Source organism: Poecilia formosa, unplaced genomic scaffold, assembly GCF_000485575.1.
Source record: "Poecilia formosa unplaced genomic scaffold, Poecilia_formosa-5.1.2 Scaffold68, whole genome shotgun sequence".
In the NCBI taxonomy this organism is placed as follows: Eukaryota; Metazoa; Chordata; class Actinopteri; order Cyprinodontiformes; family Poeciliidae; genus Poecilia; species Poecilia formosa.
The window spans coordinates 1701075-1721249 of NW_006800007.1; the positions used below are offsets into that span (position 1 = coordinate 1701075).

Here is a 20175-nt window from a genome sequence, read left to right on the forward strand (position 1 = left end):
ACACAGGGCAGGTTTTTCACATTCAGTTCAGGTGCCACAATTTATTTTTGGAAACAGAAGCCAGGAAATAATAAAGCGTGTCATAGTTTTACAGGTTATGACAGCATTTTTTATTTTTTTTTTACCAACAAGGACATGACAAATTTTACATTTTGGTGAAATATCTTTATTTTATTCCATGTGATAGGCCTACACTTGTGTTTCAGTAACTCTCCTTTTTATACATAAGATAAGTAATAGTACATTATTCACACAAACATTGCTAAACACGAGTAGACATCATATTTCAAATAGACAGACACAATTCAGAATAGCATAAAGCTGAGTATTTAGTCCGTGAGAAGTAATAGAAGAGCTGCTCAAGATAAACTGTTTGTTCGTGAAGTAAATAAATACCTAAACCTTCGAGTCCGTTTCAAAACGCCCACAATCCCAAACAAGCAACACCAAATGACCAGTGTCCTTTGTTGTGCTCTCTAGTTAATTTTATTAATAGACCGTGTGTGTGTGTGTGTCGAAGCGGTGCTGACTTATAAATGCCACCTTTACGCGGAGCTCTAGCGGAGACACAATAAATAAAGCAAACCTCCAACATGCGTGGCAGCGTCTGTACTTTTGGTCAAGCTCAAGAAGGTCAACTGTAAGTCCAAGTTACAAAATAAATAAATGCATAAAACCAAAACGGTCCCACGCAGGCAATAGCAACACAATAAAGGATGCTGCAACTAACTTCTGTGCACCGTTTATTTTTTTTATTTTTTTACAGCGAGGGTGTTAGTAAGCCGTATCTGAGGACATCTACCTACCTAACAACTCTACAAAAACAACTAGTGAAGCCATGAACCAGTCAACAGGCTCCTCTGATAATTTACAATATTGTGGCTTGATTCAGTGCACAACATGGTGAACAAACAAGCAAGGCATCTGTGTTCTTATCCATAGAAATCCTGCATGGTGAGCATGCTGCATGTTCTTACAATAGTGTGATCAGCACAACACAAACTATCGGTGACGTGGCAGCCACCTCGCAGAGCGACCAGACTCTCCACCAGTAGCTTCCTCAGATGTGTTACGTTAGTATGCGGGCAGCAAATTTAACAACACTGAAAGCTGATAGAGTTTTAACGCACAGCTTAGGGTTAGTAACCAAATATTTCCCTTTCATGAAACTCCCTCATTACTTTTTAACTCGTCCTTTTAAATTTTGACTGATTTGGTCACAACTGGTGAATTTGGCAGCTTTGACAGAGAGAGAACTGCTCCACTTGTCTTTAATGTGAAAGCCTAAGTTTAGTCAGATATATCATCATGGCTTGAAATGATGTACAGTTATGTTTGTACTTCCTCAAAATGTGATAGGAAATATGAAAAAATGATCTGTCCGAGAGATAAAACGTTTCTTCCTTAAATAAAAATAATAAAAAGGGGCTGAGAATTAAACCTTGCAGTCATTTACATATTCCAAAGCAACTTTACAACAACGAGAGAAACAGCACTAACATCCTGGACTGTGCATAAAGTCAAGAGCAGTTAGCTATGTCAGTCTGCAGTCCTATATAATGCCATGCAACTGGATGAAAATCTGAACAGGTTTAACTTATTTGTTGTTTTTAAACATTTGTTTCTGAACTATATTCCCCAAGATAATCAGATTCATTACAGTAATGCACATCCACACGGTTACTCTGAAAAGTCACTGAGTTGAGAAGGGGAGGAAAACAAAAACCAAACAATAAAAAAATAAAAACATCGGTCCTCCGTCCCAGTGGCAGGGTGCCATGGGTGGAGAGTGGCCACTGAGAGACAAGCTGTTGGTGGGGAGGAAACAGGCTGGGTGGGGCGAGGTGTACTAGCAGGAGCAGCTGCTCTCGGTTACAGTCATCTCTGGCTGTTTCTCCAATTTGATGTCGATCACTGGGAGAAGCTGAGTTAAGCAACCATGACTCAGATTCTCAAGAGCACACTTTATCACATTATCTGACCCAACCTCTGGGTTTTAAACGCCACCCATTTGGTTGGACCGTTGCATATTGGGTAATTTTGCTTGTGTCCTTATTTCGCCTAATTTTTTTTAAAAAAGCCACTTTGAGTGAAGCTTCCCAATACTCTTCAGAATAAGAGTCCACTTTTAAAGATAATCTGTGGAAAAAAAGAGCTTCTCATAAAAACGTTTCAAAGTAAAGTTTTTTTTAAATGTTTACAGATTACTTGATTTAAAGCCATAAAATAAAGCATTTGGGCCAAACTTGGCAACAAAATCTTAATAAATAAATATGTGTGAATGGGAATGACTGAATTTATTGTAAAGCTTCGAGTGTGCTGAAAAACGCTGTACAAATCAATTCATTGGAAACCACCATCAAAACTTATTTTTTCAAAAACTACTTCTTACATTTAGACAAGATGATGACTATCCATATCCAAACTGTATTATAACTAAAAGAGTAACTATATACTTCAGAGCTGAAGAATCTAAATTAATGAGTTACAACAACATTTAATTTCCCTTTGGGATTTATAAAGTATCTTTGAACCTGAATTTGAGATATCAACCTAAAACTGCTGCAGTAAATTACTCCTGGATTAATTTAGGGAAAGGAAACATGTTTTCACAAAAAAGTTGCTTATCGCCACTTTTAGAGTAAAATATGTTTTGCCATGTTATGATGATGAATTTTTTTGTGGAAAGTATCATGAAAAGGATACTGTCCTCTTTGCTCTTCTCTGGTGTGCTGTCCATCCCGGGCAACGCAGCAGCGACACGTCGGAACAGCTACAAAACAAAGTCGATTAGTCAAACAACCAATCACATTTAAAACCAACTACTGCCGACACTGTCAACGCTTAAAAATTAAATGGAAATCCAATTTGCTAGATTAATACTGATGAAAATACTCATCTTTCAAAATTCAATAAATTCAGGTTGCTCAGTGAGTTTTAATATGATGATGTTCCTGGTGATTTTATATAAATGGTAACAATACTATCATTCTTCTATAGACTCTGAGAAAAATATTTTAGGGGAATTTCACATAACTTTCCTAAATGTTTTGAGAATTTGCTATTAAAATAAAATCTTTTAGCCATCATATTAAAATGAACATGCAAACCAAACTAGAAGGATGAAAGCAGAACATTAGAAGATAGATTCACACCAGAAATTCAGAGAGATTCACCTTATATCCAAATGTAACAAACTACTGAGCAAAAATCACATGGAGAGATCTCCTAAATGTGTCAAACTGCAGATTTACCAAAAGTACAGTTACAAATGTTACACTGTTTTACCACAAACTTTTTATAATTACACTGTTCATAATTTATTTTGATAACAAATACGACATTATTTATTTAAGAGATATAGGGTTCCAATATCTGATCACTAAGAACAGTTTTTTTAGTCTCTTTGCTACAAGTCCCCCAAAACATAAAAAGAAAAAAAAAATAGTTTTCAACTTTACAGAAATGCAGGTGGAACCTCATATTTACATATGAAAAAAAAAAAACATCTTCTTTTTTCTCCCTTTCCGACATTAAATCAGACCGTCGACCGTTTTAGGACTGTTAGAATTAAAAATATATGTTTCTGCTTGGCAAATGCCAGAGTAGTAAAAGAAATCTTTCATTACTTTCTTTAAAACTAAAAGGTTTTACAGTATATAATACTTTAAATGAATTTACCTGGTAAAACCCAGGTGATTATGTCACGGCTTTGTATTCGTCCATTTAATTCACAACATTTAAGTTGTGTGACTTGAAAAGGAAATTAAACCAGCCAACATATCAGGAAGAGAACAGTCGACCTCCAGATGCCTCAAGTTTCCACGTTGGTCTCTTAAAATAATTATACACTCATAAAATAGAAGCCATTACTCCATAAGCATTATAAAAAATAGCCAGATTACAGTTTCCAAGTGTGCTAAAAGACAAAAACTTTATTTTTGGATGCATTTTTTGTGTATTAAGTAAAAAATATATTGTCAGGCCTTAATGGCTGTTGCTACATTTAAAGGAGGAGAGGGAAAGCTTGGTCTGTGTGGTGGTCGTCACAAAGTCCTGATCGCAGTCACTTCAGAAAGAGATGAAGAGTTGTGCGAGTCTAGAAACCTGACTGAGCTACACCAGTTCTGTCAGGAGGAATGGGTCAAAACTCCAGCAAACTACTGAGAGAGGCTTCTGGAAAAATACCCAAAATGTTTGACTCAGTTCTATGGAACTGTATGTAAACGTTTAAATTAGAAAATAAAAACTGTCTCATTTGAGCATTTAGTAAACTGAAATAATTTTGGTAATCCTTACTATAGTAACCTAAAACAGGATAAGCTTAGTCTGATTTAAGGTCAAGTCTTTTTTATTTATACTTAAACATCTGGCTTTAGCTGTATTTAGAGCGATGCCTTCTTTCTGGAAAGTCCAACAAGCCAAAGTACCACTGCATCAGTGCACCAGGGTGGAACAGAGAAAATGATAGTAGAACCTCTAACAGCATAATATGCTGAAGTGGAAAGGAAACAGATACAAGATCACAAGTTTTGCACGACAAGACAAGCACGAGCCAAGCTGTGGCGTCAAAGGAAACGGTGATGGGAGGAGTTACATGTTGACTGTGAAAGCAGAACTAGTCTGAAGAAACAGATATGCTACCTGTTTGACATTGTAGCCAGTCTTTGCGCTGGTTTCAATGAACATGACATTCAGTTCCTTAGCTCTCTGCTCGCCCTCCTCCGTGGTGATCTGTCTGCTCCGGCAGAAGCAGAGGTGGGGAGATGGACGAAAAGAAAGGTATGGAAAGAAACATCGCAAAGAGGAAGAACCAAAAGGAGAAGAAATGAAGAAACAAGAAGAGCTCAACATAAGGGATTAGTTCACAACTGGGACAGAAACAGACAAAAAGAGGTGAAGCTGAAAATTGAAGTCAAACAATTAAAGGAAAACATGGAGGGCTTTACATCCTGGAAATCACAGGCGGGTCTCCCTGCACTACGACACATTACGATCCGTTCAGAACCGTTTCAGGGTTGCACCTGCGGAACACCAACCTGTTTGACGTTATAGCCCGCCTTGGCACTGGTCTCTATGTACATCACATTGAGCTCACGCGCTTTCCTCTCTGCCGCCTCAACAGAAACTTGCCTGCCATGGTCCCAGGGAGGAAAAAGCGGGGAGCAAAAGTATGGTGGAGGAGTGTTGAGGGATAAACATGCATGAAAACAAAAGAAAAAAGCAAAATCAAAATGACAAGGATCAAAACAAAACATAGCAGACATGGAAATCATAAGTATGGCAGTGGAAAAAAAACCATAAAAACAAAGGGGGAGAACAGAAATATGTTCAAAATACACAAAATGAAAAATACTTGAACCAGTAATAAAAAAAAAAAGAGTAAAACAACAATGAAGGCAAAACTGGGTGAAGACAAACTGAAGGGAAGAACGCAGGGATCCCAGGCTTCGGCAAACTTCATTCACTGCTAAACAACTGGCTCCAAATAAATACAACCTAATTAAATTACATTTGAGTTTAATGAGTGAAACTTAAATATTATATCAATACAACACACACAGCAGGGCTGGGCAATATGGCTTAAAAACAAAATCTACAATATTTTTAATAGTTTTTCTTGCTTTGTTTTCTAAAATAGAAATAGCAAATGACTGAAAATATTTTTAAAACGTGTTTTTTATTTCAATCATCTCTTGTGTGAGTTGTATGACAAAATATTAAGGCCAGGCTGTAAGAACTTATGTTTAATTACGAGCATGTTGGTATAATATTAGCAGAATAAAGATGCAATTTAACCAGAAAAAATTTGTCTTAAAATTACAAGAAAAAGTTGTTTTAATGAGAAAAAATATTTTATAAAGTTGTCAAGATCAACATGACTATCTCAGTAAATCCATGATTGTTTCAAAATCCTGCTGCTGATAGTTTAATTCTGATGTGTCAAAAAATTAAATATTTCTATTAAATTCTTTATTCTCCTAATATTTCAACTGTATTCTGGTAAAATTACAACTTTATTCTCAAAACAAAATAAAAAAGAAGAATCTTAACCTGGTCCAAACACTCTGTCATAGAGCTGACTGTAAATTAAAGTCCAAATAAACAGAAGCTGTATAACAATGTAATGCATGTCAAATAAGATAACGAGCCTAGAGAGTGAATTAGTGAGAAAATCCCCCACATTTTCTAAAAATTTAATCTTTAAAATCCAAAAATCTCTGACTCAGAGTTGTGTAAATCAAGATTTTGCTTCAGCAAAATTACCTGATGCAAATATGATGTACAGTTAATAAAATGCTAATGTCATGACTGTGTACCTTTTATCTGCCAAGTCTGTTTTGTTTCCAACAAGCATAATAATTACATCACTTCCCCTCTCTGTCCTCACATCATCAATCCATTTGGAGGTTTGCTGGAAAGAATTAAGATCTGCAAATAAAAACAAAACAAAGTTACTGTTCACATTAGCTCCTGCAAATCCAAAAGTCACCAACCATGTTCTTCTACAAATATTTAAACATAAGCATTGGTTGTTGTTGTTTCACTTCAGGACAAAAGCCAGATTGTTTTTATGCAAGCTGGAAGTCGTGTTAATAAGCAGAAATATTTTAAAGATGGAATATAAACATACAGAGAGAAAGTTCTGAAAATATTGCAGAAATTAGAATAGATGAGACACAAATCAGCTTCCTTCCAATAGCTCTCGGCCCCAACAGGAAAGTTAGAAGCACAGCCCTGACTCACTGGTGATGTCATAAACAACCACAGCAATGGTAGAGTCACGGATGTAGCTGGGAATTAGGCTACGAAAGCGCTCCTGTCCAGCAGTGTCCCAAAGCTGGAGCCGGACCTGAGGATTGGAACGTCGGGAGAAGAGGACAATAAGAGTAAAGAATAAAGAAAGCCCAGGAAAGAACAACAAGGTGGAGAACGGGACAGACATCAAAGGTCTGCTAGTGAAGCGGCGGAGAAAAATTTTATGAAGCGGTGGCGAGGAATCGTTTAGGTGCAGAAAGCTTAGAGATGACGACTGTTATGCATACGAGACATGTGAAAGAAAACCCGGCTGGATTATTCTTTATCCGAGCCCATGAAGTGACGCTGATAGACACTTATTCTATCAGCCAGATTTAAAACAGCTGTCAGAGGCTTTACTTTAGAATCACAGCTGATGCAAACAGTCTTATCATGCTGCCTGAAAATGATTTGTTACTCCAAATGCTGGGATTTTTTGCCCTTTCACGTCATAAGCGAAGGACAATGAAAGAGGCAAGGCCATGATACCTACTGGCTATGTCATAAACCACCACAGCAGCCGCTGAGTCGCGGATGTAACTGGGGATGAGGCTGCGGAAACGTTCTTGTCCGGCTGTATCCCAGAGCTGCAGCCGAATCTGTGGCCAGCCGTGATACAAACGCGGCACCATGTGTGGGTGAATTTCATGAGCAAGCCAGGGGATGGAAAGGAAACAAAAATGTTTTGAAACGTAACGATGGGAACTAAAAAATATGATCACATTTTTTTTTTTCACAAATCAAAATGAATTACAAAAATCTAGGACAGTGCAATACCAAAATGTGAAATGATGAAATGGAAATAAATGGTGGCTACTGAACAGAGAGCAGATGCATGCTTTTTCCTAGGAGCTTAAGAACTCTACCAGTGGGAATGATGAGAGCAGAAAACACAGGGCTTACCGTGCGATCTTCTAGGTACATGGTTTTTGACAAAAAGTCAATACCAATTGTTGCCTGTAGGAGAAGAATGGTGTAAATTAGAACAATCTATTAACATGTTTATGAAATTAACATATTTCTCATCCAACATTGAAGATAAGAAAGAAAGTGTTATATTTTATTAAAATCTGTCAGCATGAGGACTGGTTTTCTACAACGTAAATATTTTCTTTCTCTCTCTCTCTCCTTACTACTCAACCAATCATAAGAATAATTGATACTAAAATATTCTTTTATAACAGCCCTACTTCATCTTGATGTTCAAATATAATTGTTTGTATTTGGATTTAATTTGCCTGCTGTGTGAACATAGCCTTGGATTACCATTTTTTCTACAGCAAGTCAGATAATCAGTAAAACATTCAAATCATGCATAGTTTTTAATTTACCTGGTAAGTGTTGTCGAAACTGTCATACATAAACCTGGTAATGAGTGAGGTCTTCCCAACTGTACAGATAAACACACAATTTCACACACAATTTAGTGACAGTTGAAAAATACAGATAAAACAACAAAGCCCAACTCATGCTGTTAAAATAGAAACCAGACATATATTTTTGTGCCGTTGTTATTAAAGGAAACAGGACCTTTTTGAAAGTGAAGTTGCTAATTTGGGCTTGGTTTTCTTTCTGACTGAAATCCAGTGATTCTCTCCCAGTTTCCAACAACAAAGCAAAACACGATTGCTAGTTTGTCCTTGCCAAGAGTTAACTCGGCACACCCCAAACACACTCACACCAGACTCCAGTGTTTTGCATAATTTTGTTGTTGTTTATGTACAATGCCACAATAAATGCATGCATTGATACTGCTTACAAGCGGTCTCTGTTTTACACAATGTGTCGGGCTTTTTTTGGGCTTGTTTTCATAGAGCTGGTTGATTGTTTCTCTCGCGAGATCTAGCAATATCGGTGACAGCATTTGGTGAGTAAATTCAGCAGTGATGGGGAGTGAACTGCTGAACCCACACGCTGAGCTGGCAATAAGGGTGGAGCCACAAAATTTGGAAAATTTAAATGGCTAAACTTGGGATAAATGGTCCGCAATACGCCACTCTAAAGACAAAGCAATTAAAAAATATTTCAAATATTAATATTGCGGTTGAGCGTGTCTGCCCCAAAGGACCAAGGATAACCGGCGAGGAAGAGGCCGACTAGTTAGCACACACTGGGCGACGTGGCTCTGGCAAATGCTGCCAGCTAATTACTATCTATGTGCTAATGTGGCCAATAAATATACAAAACCTTTATCTTGCTGACTTACAGAGACATTATTAGAAACATTAAATATTCCACAAATAACTGTAAAACTCTCAAAAGTCAGATGCGGGCAGTAAAAACGTCATTATTAAATAACGTTTCTAGCACAGTTAGCTAACAAACTGCTTATTACAGTGCTGTGCTAGCTACCCTTAAACTGGTGGGATAGTACATAAGGAATTAACTACATGTTTGATATAGTTAGATAACAGGGCATTCATTAATTATTTCCGAGTTAATCGACACATCAAAGCTGTTTCCATTATACTTTATTTTGTCCAACTGTAAGATGTTTGGCTAGCTTAGCAGGATAACTTAGCTACTCAATGACATCACCAATGTCGAAAAAACTAAAGTTTATCATCCTTTTCATCATTTGTACTCGCGAACATTTTAAGAACGCCTTCACCTACTTATTTAAAATAATATATCACTGTTAGTTTGTGATGCTGATGTGCAACTTTATCTCGTCAGCGAGTGACGAGCTAACGCGAAGCTAGCTGTTAAGCTAATCTTGACACTTCTTTCCACATTTCCTTAAATCTGACATTAACAGTTATTTAAAGAGCCTCGCTTACCGCTCTGTTCACCCAGAAAGACCAACTTAAATTTCCGCAGAGGGTTGCCAAACTCTCCGCCACCGGTCGTGGTTGACATTTTGTTTAAAAAAAATATACAGCTAAAGTAGCAGAGTCGGCTAGTGATGCGATGTCTAGACTGGGGAGCAAACCGAGAATCTTTATCCTGCACTAACCGATGCTTTTGTTTTCTTAAACGCAGAACAGTGAAACAGCGCCACCAAGCGGGAACTTGGGAGAAAAAGCAATATGGTAATATTCAGAATATATTTTTAACATCTGTTAAATGTTAACTTAGCTTAAAATGTTAATTATGTGCTTTAGTTAGTTAGTTACTTAGTTAGTCCTGGATCTCACAAAAAGAGAGATTTTGATATATGTAGAAATACTCGGTTTTCCAAATGCATAATTATACTAAGTATACCACCAAATTATTTTCATTTTTAATTTCCATAAATTAAGAGTTTTCTTTAAATACAATTTAAATCAAATAACACCAGAATACAATAAAATGAAACAGATTTTTTTTGAGTGTATTTGTTTATTTGTAAACAGAAGACATTTATCTCACAGCTGCAAGTTTATTCATTGCTCTAATGACACAAAAATCCACATTAATAACAAATTAAGGTCTGCATTTTCCTATTATAGAGTCTGCAGACTCTATACTAAGGGACAATTAACAATTTTCCAGTTAAATATATTGACATTCAGAAAAAAGTTACACATACTTTTCCCATAATTGAGCAGTGAGTGTAATTAACAGTAAAAAATTATATGTACATGGAAAATAGGAACATTGCTTTGCTTGCGTGAAACAGTGCTGTTTGTGTTCTTCGTCAGTGAGGAGTTCCTTGGTTTTCCCTGTTGATTTTCCTTTTTTATGCTTCCACGGCATCAACTGCAACATCCGTTCTGTAAATAAAGTGGATACCAACATCATATGAAGGATATGTACAAAAATATTTACAAAAAAAAAAAATTGGTATTTTCACAATAAAATGCATGATGCTTCTTTTCCAATATTATGGTAATTTATTTAATGCATTTAGTTTTAGTGGTTGCAAAGCTTTTAGGTTTAGCATATATTCAAGTAAAATCATTTTTCAAACAAATACTTTTTTAAGTATGCAAATTTGATTTCAAACATGTAATTGCACCATAGCTGCTTTTTTTTCATGGTGTATTGAAATGATCATGTCTCTTGAATGAAGAACACCTAAAAACACACAGAACTTCAACTGAGCTCACCTGGGCTAAATACACTTTTAATCCAATTAGCTGAGGTTCATAAAACACTCAGTCACACATGAGGAAAGCAAGCAGGAACACACCCCTAATTCTACTTTTACACGAGAAACAAGAGGTTTTGTACTTACATTTCTGCTTGATGAACCCCAACGACATGCAGTAAATGGGACAAAAAGTGGAGAATGATCATGTTAGTTATCACTAAACATTTGATTTGCTAGTTGATGTAAAAAATTCACTAACCCGCAGGTTTTGGGGACATCAGAGTTAAAGGAAGCTCCACGACAACGTCACTGAAATGGAAAAGCTTTGTTGTTAGAAAAATACTGAAATGTGAATTATTAGAAGACAATAAATGAGGGAAACTATTTACCTTCCCGTCAGGCCGCCTAGCAAACTTTTTAAAAGAGAAACAATGAAGGAGAGTGAGCAACAAGGAAACGGTTGTGGTTTAACATTTTCTGTTCAGAGACGCCTTACCCTCCTCCAGACGCCGTTACAGTGACTTTGACTTTGTAGTGGATGATGATTCCCTGCATCTCCTTGTCCCCTTGGCTCCTGCCAGGAGACAGGAATAGTTTACCTTTTTAGAGCTTGAGGATTTATGTTAAGTGGATGACACTGTATATCTGCATCAGTGCCACTCATTAAGAGGATGAAAACCTGTCCTGGACACACACTAAGCTCCTTGGTTCAGTGAGAAAGTAGATTTGTCTTACAGCGTTGTGGATGCAAGGTTGGTGTCCTCGTCTTTCAGCTTCCCATCGACGGCAAGCCCTCGTTTTTCCTTGTTGTTGGACAGCAGGGGGGTAACTTGATAAGACTTCTCAAATATAGAGTTTGCAGCTATATTCTCTCTGTATGATAAAGAGGAAATAAATCAGTTGCAATGCAAATGTAACCTTTTTGGTAACTATAATGTGAAAAATGGAAATGATTTTGTCTGTCACAGCATGTCATATAAAGCAAATAACATAGAAGTGAATGTAATTAGCTTGGCTATCCTAGACAGAGACATCTTTCCAATTGACATTGTAAACTGAATTTGATTGTGTAAGAATTTAAAAATGTCTATATTGCTGGATTATATTGGATTTTAACAGATTTCTGCTCATCTTATAAAGTAACCCTAGACAACCCTGTAGGTAATCTGCATTTTATAAAGACATTGAGCTGAACAATAGTATTTAATTTGCTTATATTTTTATGCGTTACTTTCATATGTCTGTGAACGTGCATGCATGGGTAAAACCTTACGCAAACTCCTCGCAGCAGACCTCCTTGGCGTAGGTATCAGATGAGTAGAGGACAACACTTGTTAGCTGATCCACTAGAAACAAACATGACAACATGTCATTTATTTACTTATTTTAAAACATTTCTTCATCTTGCACCAGTTAAAAATATCCGCTTTGTGGTGTTTCTTACCTGACACTTTGATTTTTTTGATAGTCTTTGAGGTTTCGTTGTTGATTTTCACAATGACAGTGAGCGGGTCTCCATGGTAGTAAATCTTAAACACAACATTAGTGTTTTTTTTATTTTTTTGGGAGTTACTCACTCAAAGCATTCAGTTTCCAGAATGCTAAACATCTCAGCATAAAAATGTAAGTGTACCTCTTTTTCCAGAGAGGCCTCCAGGTGAATTGGTTTGTCGCTCATCATAAACTGTTTGGAGAGCTCAACCTTCGGTCCGGCTTTGTTCGTCGGCGCGAACTGTATTTTACGAATCATCAAGCGGCAGGTATCCCTGAGGGAAGCGAAGGTGCGTTAAAAGGCAAGCATGGACCAATGCATGTGTTCTGTTGCATTTCAGGGTGAAATAATAGAATCACCAGACAGAAAACCCACTTTTTGTCAATGACTTCATCTGGATTGCTGGCTTCTTTGGCAATGTATGCTTTGACCTCAAAATCCACTCCACAGGCCTGCGACAGAAACTAGTTGGTTTAAAACATAAGTACAAGCATTGCATGGGTAAATAATACATTAAAAATATTGCAAAAGAAGAGTGGTCATGCTACCTTGCCATTATCATTCGGCCCTGGATGTAAAGAGACTGAGCATGGGAGATTTGTTGGCATCTGAAAAACGCAGAGGTGGATGCAGATCAGATTATGAACGTGGAAAATAATGAAAAAATATTAAATTCTGTAAAGTGAAATTTGCTACCTGGAAAGAGAAAGGACATCCTTGTTCTCCAACTTTTTTCAGGAGGGATTCCTGCATTGGCGTCTTAGTCGGGTTTCCATCGGCAGCCGGATACACCTGGACCTTCTTCATCCAGATGTCTCTCCTGAAGGAGAGTCCGATAACATCCAGGTCGTCACTTCCATAGCGGAAGGCGCAGGCGAGGTAGACAAACACTGCAGCGGAAAATGAGGACCAGTCCATCTTCATTAAATGCATTGATTATAACCTTATTGGCATTATTTGAGGTCTGGAAGCACTGCATCTCTTTCATTATTTTGACCGTTTCTCATTTTCTGCAAATAAATACAGAATTTTTGTTTGGAATTTCAGAGACATGTTGTCAGTAGTTAATAAAATAAAAATAACAATGTTCATTTTACTCAAACATATACCTATAAAAAGTAAAATCAGAGAAACTGATCATTATTGCTAAAGATATTGTCATGTATATATATTACACACATAATGAAACAAAATTAAAGCTTAATTTACATTTAAATTTCATTTGTAAAACGTAGAATGCAATTTTAGATTTGTTATACAATTGTTCTTGTTTAATAAAATGCATATCTTGGTGTATCATATTTAAACATCACTTGACTATTCTATTCTATTCTATTCTATTCTATTCTATTCTATTCTATTCTATTCTATTCTATAAGATCACCTTTTCTTCCATTTAAACCAGAAGGGTCCACCTTAACGATCCCATCTGCAAAAAGAAATGACTATTCTATTCTATTCTATAAGATCACCTTTTCTTCCATTTAAACCAGAAGGGTCCACCTTAACGATCCCATCTGCAAAAAGAAATGATTAATTATTAAACAAATTATTTTCATTTAATTTCAAAGGAATGTGTCGATGTATATAAACACAAAATTATTCACACTCCTGGCAGATTTAGGTGTAAAATAACCTTTAATTTTACAAACATTTCTCTTCTGAATGGAGGTAATATTAAAGTCTGTGATTGGCCCAGTCAGAGTCCATGAAAACCTGAGAAAGGACCAAAAGATGAGGGTGATGGCAGTGAGGCTTTCCAACCACAAGGGGTTGGAGGTCATCGTGAAAGATAAATAATCAAAATACCAGTGGAAACATGCAAAAAGACGGTCAGAAATGATAAGAATAACAAGATTTCTGTTATGCTAATAAAGATTTTTTTTTACTGATTGTTGTGGAGGATATATGTTGCCTTCATGCTGCAATTTTCAAAACTGATGCAACTTTTACATTGTTTTATTGTCTTTTAAGTGACGGTGACGTATGTCTCATTTGCTAGCAGAAACAAACTTCTTAACAGATTGGGAATAATTTTATATCTAATTTTCCCAGGCATATGATAATTCTGAGTTTAAATGCAGAGAGTATAGTGCGTTAACCACAAAACACACCAACTACGTCGACACGATCCACATGGTCCACAAAGTCTCTCTTCCCCAAGTACAAGGCGATCTAGCAGAAACAAATAGAAACAGTCAGTCCTCCGCCAATATTCCTAAATATTGGAAATTTTAACTGTGGGAGCTGGAAAATGAGATAAAAACAATGGTATTATTAGCCCCAAAGAGGCCTCGTTTTTTTAAAATGACTTACGGTTCCGTTCCCACTGGTCTTCTTATACACTCTGAAAGGAAAAACAAAAGGAAAAAACAATGAATCAAACTTTACTGCAAACTTCAATCATGTTCACCTCACTATTATTTACAGCTATTAATCAACTTCATTGCTGTAGCAATTTAAATGAAAGCGTTAGCCTATTTTTATACAAAAGTATGTTTTATCTGTGACTTTATAAGTCGGAAGTCTGTTGCATTACACATTTTAAATGCTCAATTCTGACTTTCTTCTGGATATTGTGTTAAATCTGACATGAGGCAATAAGAGAGATTGTATAAAAAAATAAAACAATTCCAAATCTCTGAAGTTGATATCAATTTGTTGTCCTACCCTAAAACCTTTCTGCATTAAAATCGATCTCTTTGCTCTCTGCATATGCTGTAAACAACAACGTAATCCTTAAGTTGTGTTTACCACTTTCATGTATTTGCCAAGTAATCCTGTTTAATCCCTCCATTTGTCTTGTAAATCTCTCTTCCAAGATTAAATCCACATAATCCACCTTAATAAGGGTTTATCTATATCCCGGACAAATGATTACAAAATTGTAAAATAACGAAAGTGTTACAAGAGCAAATTAGATGTCAGTATGTTACAGTCAAGCCAGTTATCTTGGCTCTTGAATCTTTAATCCCTGCATCAGCTGCTTTTTCTGAGTTTGAGTGAACAACAAAGCAACAGATTATAATTTAGTTTCAACTTCTGCCTAAAAATAGAACAAGAAGTATTAAGTCTTTTTGTTTTTATTTCAAAATAAACATAATTTCTGTCACTTAAGCACATAAATATTAAACTTTTTTTCTCAAATGCTTTGTGTTTATATCTAAAGTCTAAAGTGTCTATCTGCATTTCAGAGCTTTTGTGTAATTTTCAGCATTAATAAATAACTGACTTACTTTGACATGACTGCACCAGATGTAGATCCTTTCTGCAAAGCATAAAGATACAGCGGTTTGGTTGCAAAGATGTGTGACAAAAGATCTTGAAGGAGCAACAGGAGTTTGAGGACATTCATGGTTTTCTTGTGTTCAGTAAAAAAAAATCTTGACATTTTACTCTAAAATATCACTGCAGAGTCACTTTCCTTTTAACTTTTGCAGTTCAGTCTTATAAAATGACAGAGAAAGCATCACTTCAGCTTGTAAAGGTATTCAGGTATTCTCTTGTCATAAAATGAAATTTAACTCATCAAATATCTACTGTCTTTAAATTTTGACTTCTTTGTGTCTCATTCTTTGTCTTGGAAGGAGCAGAAGCTGACTTACCGTGTCTTCGGCTCCACCAGCAACTCTTCTCTGCTTCCTTCTCTAATCCGTCACAGTTGATGGAGAGCGAATGCCAATCAGTGCCGTGCGCTTTGCTTTTATACGGTGAACCCCGCCAACCTTGGAGCCCTCTCTTCAGCTTACCCAGCGGCTGTTTTGGAGCAAATCTGATTAATTCGTTACAACACTACTGTTTTAGTCTGCTGCACAGTTAAAAATAATCATTGTGTGTGCAAGTCGAAGAGAACAGGCTCAAGGGCCGAGAAAGAGGTCATTTTCTAATGTAAAAGTAGTTCAGAAATACTTCCAGGTTATTTGGTTTTAAACTATATGTACTTTATATTAACTCTGAAATTGTAAAATGAGTTAATAGATAAACAAATGGACAGGCAGGAACATACCAAAGTCATTTAAGCTTTTTGATAATGATTGTTAAAGTGGTAACAGTCCGGAGGGTGAATTTTATTTTATCGAACAACAATCAATCAATCAACTTTATTTGTATAGCACATTTCAGCAACAAGAAGGTTCAAGGTGCTTTACATAATAAAAACACAAAATTACAAAGTTATAGAGAAAAAAAAACATACAATCAGCAAAGAAGAGGAATGTGGAAGGTACATACTGCAGGATTTATTTCCAATATTTTCTAAAAGAGAAGGAAACTTCATTTTTACATGAATAATTTAGCTTGTGCTTCAGATTCTTATTTTACAAATTCACTTTTAAATCCAATGCTTTATGTACAAGAATCTTGCATCATTTTTACCGGTTTGATTTAATTCCATTTCCAAGGCAAAAAAAAAAAATCATCAGATTATTTTCACACAATGCCTTTGAAGACGTTTAAACCTGAGTCTGGATTCCTGTGAGCGGGTTCCAAGGATTTCCCTTCCTCATAGCTTAGACAGAGTGGCATTAGTTGGATTTGTTGTGGAAGGCAGGACAACAGATGGCTCTTCTCCCCAGCTCGATGCAGTCTGGGCTCGTGGTCGGTTTATAGAAATGACCTCCTGACTTAATGCTGCGCCATAAGTCATAAGGATTTACAGCTAGCATCAGTGGTACTACAAAATCCTTAACGTTATGGTTATGAAGAAGGTTAGCTAACTCATGACATCCTGTGAAAATTATTTTTGGTCTATTGTAACCGATGTAAAAAATGAGAAAGAATAGGGAAGCGTTTTGAAGTTACATTGTAGAACTGAAGATGTTGCTTCAGGTTAAAAAAGGGGACAAATACAAATAGTTTGCTACCTTAAGTTATCTTGGTAACTTTCATCTTTATTTGAACTATAAAGACACATCAGTTTGACTGGGAAGTGCACGTTTTATTTCATTTAGATGGCCAGAACAAGATTAAATAGATTAAAACAATTTTTATTTTGGTAAGTTGATTTGAAATTGTTTTTAAATAGTTTGATAAGTTGAATTAATTACAAAGCCTGACTGAAATATGACATAATTTTGATCTTAAAAGTTACTTCTGGGTGTATTTGGTCAAAATGGATTCATGAAAAATAAAACTAGCTCAAAAAATAGTCTCAAATCTAACAAATAAAAGTGAACAGGTCTTTTGTCATGTGAGGTCAAGCAGGGCGCAACATATGTGATGACGCAAATATTTTAATCCACGGATCCGCCTGTCTACCAGCAGTTTGTTTGTTCAGACTTACGAAACAGACTGAGACAATTAGGAAGAATTTCTTTACTAATAACAGATACATTTCCATTGAGAATTCAGAAAGATGTACACAACTATTGCCATGCAATATTTTTTAGTAAAATGTTGTTTTTTTTTAATTGATACTCATTTCACGTTGTTTTTGATATCTTAAGAAAGATTCAACTTCTTGGTTAAATGTAAATAATTTATATCAAAATCTCTCGTTGGTTTCAATCATTTTGAGGTTTGCTGTTAATTCACCGTTAGCCATTCTGAAACCAGATGACCAAATATAGTTTTCTTTTTTCTTTGACTTGCTATTCGTTTCAGCAAAATCTTCCTCAATAGAAAACTAGAAAAGAATAGGACATAAACAGCCTTTATTGTCCTGCGAAGGGAAAATTCAGATATAACAGCAGCAACAGATATAAAGGTTCACACAAAAAGTTTTTAAAGGGGCAGTATTATGTAAAATCTAAATTTTTTGAGAATTACATCATGTTGTAATGTTATTCCCTCATCACAAACATACCTGGAGGGATGTTTTGATTCTTTCATGCATGTTTGAGAAATCCTTTAATCACCACGGCAACCATTCAGCTGTGCCTGGGTAGACCTAGCCCTGCCTTCAAAGCAAAACTCCTCCTCAGAGCTGCAGTTTCCAAGCCCTTCCCCACTCTGCTCCTTCAGACTAGCCAGCAGCAATTAGCAAATACCTGGTGGAGTTGCTGAGCTCATTATAGGAGCTGGTAAAAACATTGTTAAAGAGTGAATAGAGGAGCTATAATGTGATGATTGACTGAAAGTGGAGTTTCAGAAGGAGCAGAAGTTTTTAAAGAGACAGAGGCCCAATGTGAAGTGAAATTTTTTTTAAGTCACGTTTCATATATGTTGCATTTCTATAACAACTGAAGGTTAACATAGTTACCTGGTTGTGCCTTAAATGGGTACAATGTATGTACCTGAGAAATACATAATACTGCCCCTTTAAATTCTTAAACGCAATATATAAAAAGCAAGATTAACAATAATAATAATAATAATAATAATAATAATAATAATAATAATAATATGCTGTATAAGACTATTTTAAAAAAATACTGTGCAGTTATTAGAAATAGGCACATTGGACTTGTGATCCAATATGAAACTGAATTGGATCGCTTTTTAAAACTGTACATAATGTGCATGTGTGTTGAACCTGAGTCTTTCCTGATATGACAAAGGCTGCCTGAATGTGACTGGCTGCTTGTTTGCGGGTTTAACCCAGCTTTAAGTTGCGTCAAAGCACCCACATTTATCTCCACTGATCTTCAGAAGCTGAACTCTCTCCACTGGCACAAAGCTGTCAACAAATCCATGGGGGGGATTGATGGAGGATCCTCGGGTTTCCTTAGCCAGCAGTAATTGATTGATTAATGAGGGGTGGTGGATGATTGGTATTTTGAATGGATTGTCTCACCTGGGCAGCAGGGGATAATGAATCAGATTGGTTTATGTTTACACTGTCCTGACTGTAAAGTGTCATTTGGGGTCAAGGTTTGAGATCTCTTTAAAGCTCCTCGGACCAGGCAGCACCGACGTGAACGGCGTCACCGGATCGTCAATCGGCAGAATCATCTTCACCATCAGATTTAGGTTCTCCAGATCAGTCAATGTTTGTGTAAAACCTGCAGGTGGGATGCAGATTTTTGTAGCCGTGAACAATGAGCAGCAAATATTGTACAGTTTCCAGAATGAATGATGTTAAATATTTAATTAGATTTTCTCGCTATACAAGTAAGAAAAAGATCTGCAGCTGCCTTTTGCATAGCTGTTCATTCCCTTTATACTCTAGTGGCTATGTTAGACTCCAGCCTTCTCAGGTATATATGTCTGTTTTGTCTGAATGGCACAAACTGAATCCCATTTGTACTTTTTTGCAAAGGCATACATTTCCACCCACGCCTCTGCACCATATTTTTGTGGGAGTGCATTTTAACACAGAACAATATCACTCTTGAGTCTGTGAAACTGCTCTGAAGGGTTTCTGCAGAAAATATTGATCTTGTTTATACTTGCCTTAAATTGACTTAGTTTATACATTCTATCATGTTACAAACACATTTTTTCATTTATTTGATAAGGAACTGGTGCGGTAGGTAGACCAACTCAAAGTAGTGCCAAGTTGTGAAGTTGAGGAAAAATTATGGTGTTTAAAGAAATTCAGAAATAATCTTAAAATATGATGCACATCTACATTAAACCCTTTTTACTCTGAAGCCTCTAAATAACAAATATTACAATATTTCAGATGTTACCCAGTTTGTCATTTAGCCCTAGTATAATCTTTGTATGAATAGAAATGTTATGCTAAAGCCTCAGAGATTGAATAGTTTGCATTACACTTGAAACTATTACTTATAAACCATTTTTCAAAAAGTATTCTGAATGTCAGTCACATTTGTGGAAATAGAGGGTGATAACTGAATAAATTAGGGAGAGAAGGCAATATTTCTCTTCATTTCACAATAATTCATTGGTAGAAGATGATACCATTTTGTGGGAGTGCAGATTTGTTAAATTTCACTGGCCTTTTAATGTGGCAGATGGGGTTTAT

The 20175-nt window shown here is 36.1% G+C and overlaps 2 protein-coding genes across 8 annotated transcripts; both read right to left on the reverse strand.

The window, feature by feature from the left end:
* Positions 1-224: 224 nt before the first annotated feature.
* Positions 225-9733, reverse strand: rab41 (RAB41, member RAS oncogene family). 4 transcript variants are annotated; one of them, XM_007555107.2, is made up of 8 exons: positions 9579-9733; positions 8130-8188; positions 7702-7755; positions 7292-7397; positions 6321-6432; positions 5040-5133; positions 2707-2773; positions 225-1914 (listed from the first exon to the last, which is right to left on the reverse strand). In XM_007555107.2, the coding sequence occupies exons 1-8, from the start codon at positions 9655-9657 to the stop codon at positions 1850-1852; spliced, it is 636 nt and encodes a 211-aa protein (XP_007555169.1). In that variant the 5' UTR covers positions 9658-9733; the 3' UTR covers positions 225-1849. The 4 variants fall into 4 exon arrangements, with proteins under 4 accessions (XP_007555169.1, XP_007555170.1, XP_007555171.1 ...); XM_007555108.2 differs by lacking the exon at positions 7292-7397 and adding an exon at positions 6748-6853 and having other exon boundaries at positions 9579-9727; XM_007555109.2 differs by lacking the exon at positions 5040-5133 and adding an exon at positions 4645-4738 and having other exon boundaries at positions 9579-9727.
* A 372-nt stretch (positions 9734-10105) lies between these two features.
* arr3b (arrestin 3b, retinal (X-arrestin)) lies at positions 10106-15987 on the reverse strand. 4 transcript variants are annotated; one of them, XM_007555111.2, is made up of 17 exons: positions 15911-15987; positions 15542-15573; positions 14622-14652; positions 14420-14480; positions 13778-13822; positions 13002-13195; positions 12854-12913; positions 12681-12769; positions 12447-12579; positions 12258-12342; positions 12087-12159; positions 11549-11686; positions 11310-11387; positions 11203-11226; positions 11073-11122; positions 10958-10961; positions 10106-10493 (listed from the first exon to the last, which is right to left on the reverse strand). In XM_007555111.2, the coding sequence occupies exons 2-17, from the start codon at positions 15547-15549 to the stop codon at positions 10460-10462; spliced, it is 1107 nt and encodes a 368-aa protein (XP_007555173.1). In that variant the 5' UTR covers positions 15550-15573; positions 15911-15987; the 3' UTR covers positions 10106-10459. The 4 variants fall into 4 exon arrangements, with proteins under 4 accessions (XP_007555173.1, XP_016528449.1, XP_016528448.1 ...); XM_016672963.1 differs by lacking the exon at positions 13778-13822 and adding an exon at positions 13690-13734 and having other exon boundaries at positions 15542-15584; positions 15906-15982; XM_016672962.1 differs by having other exon boundaries at positions 15542-15584; positions 15906-15982.
* Between the last annotated feature and the right edge of the window lie 4188 nt (positions 15988-20175).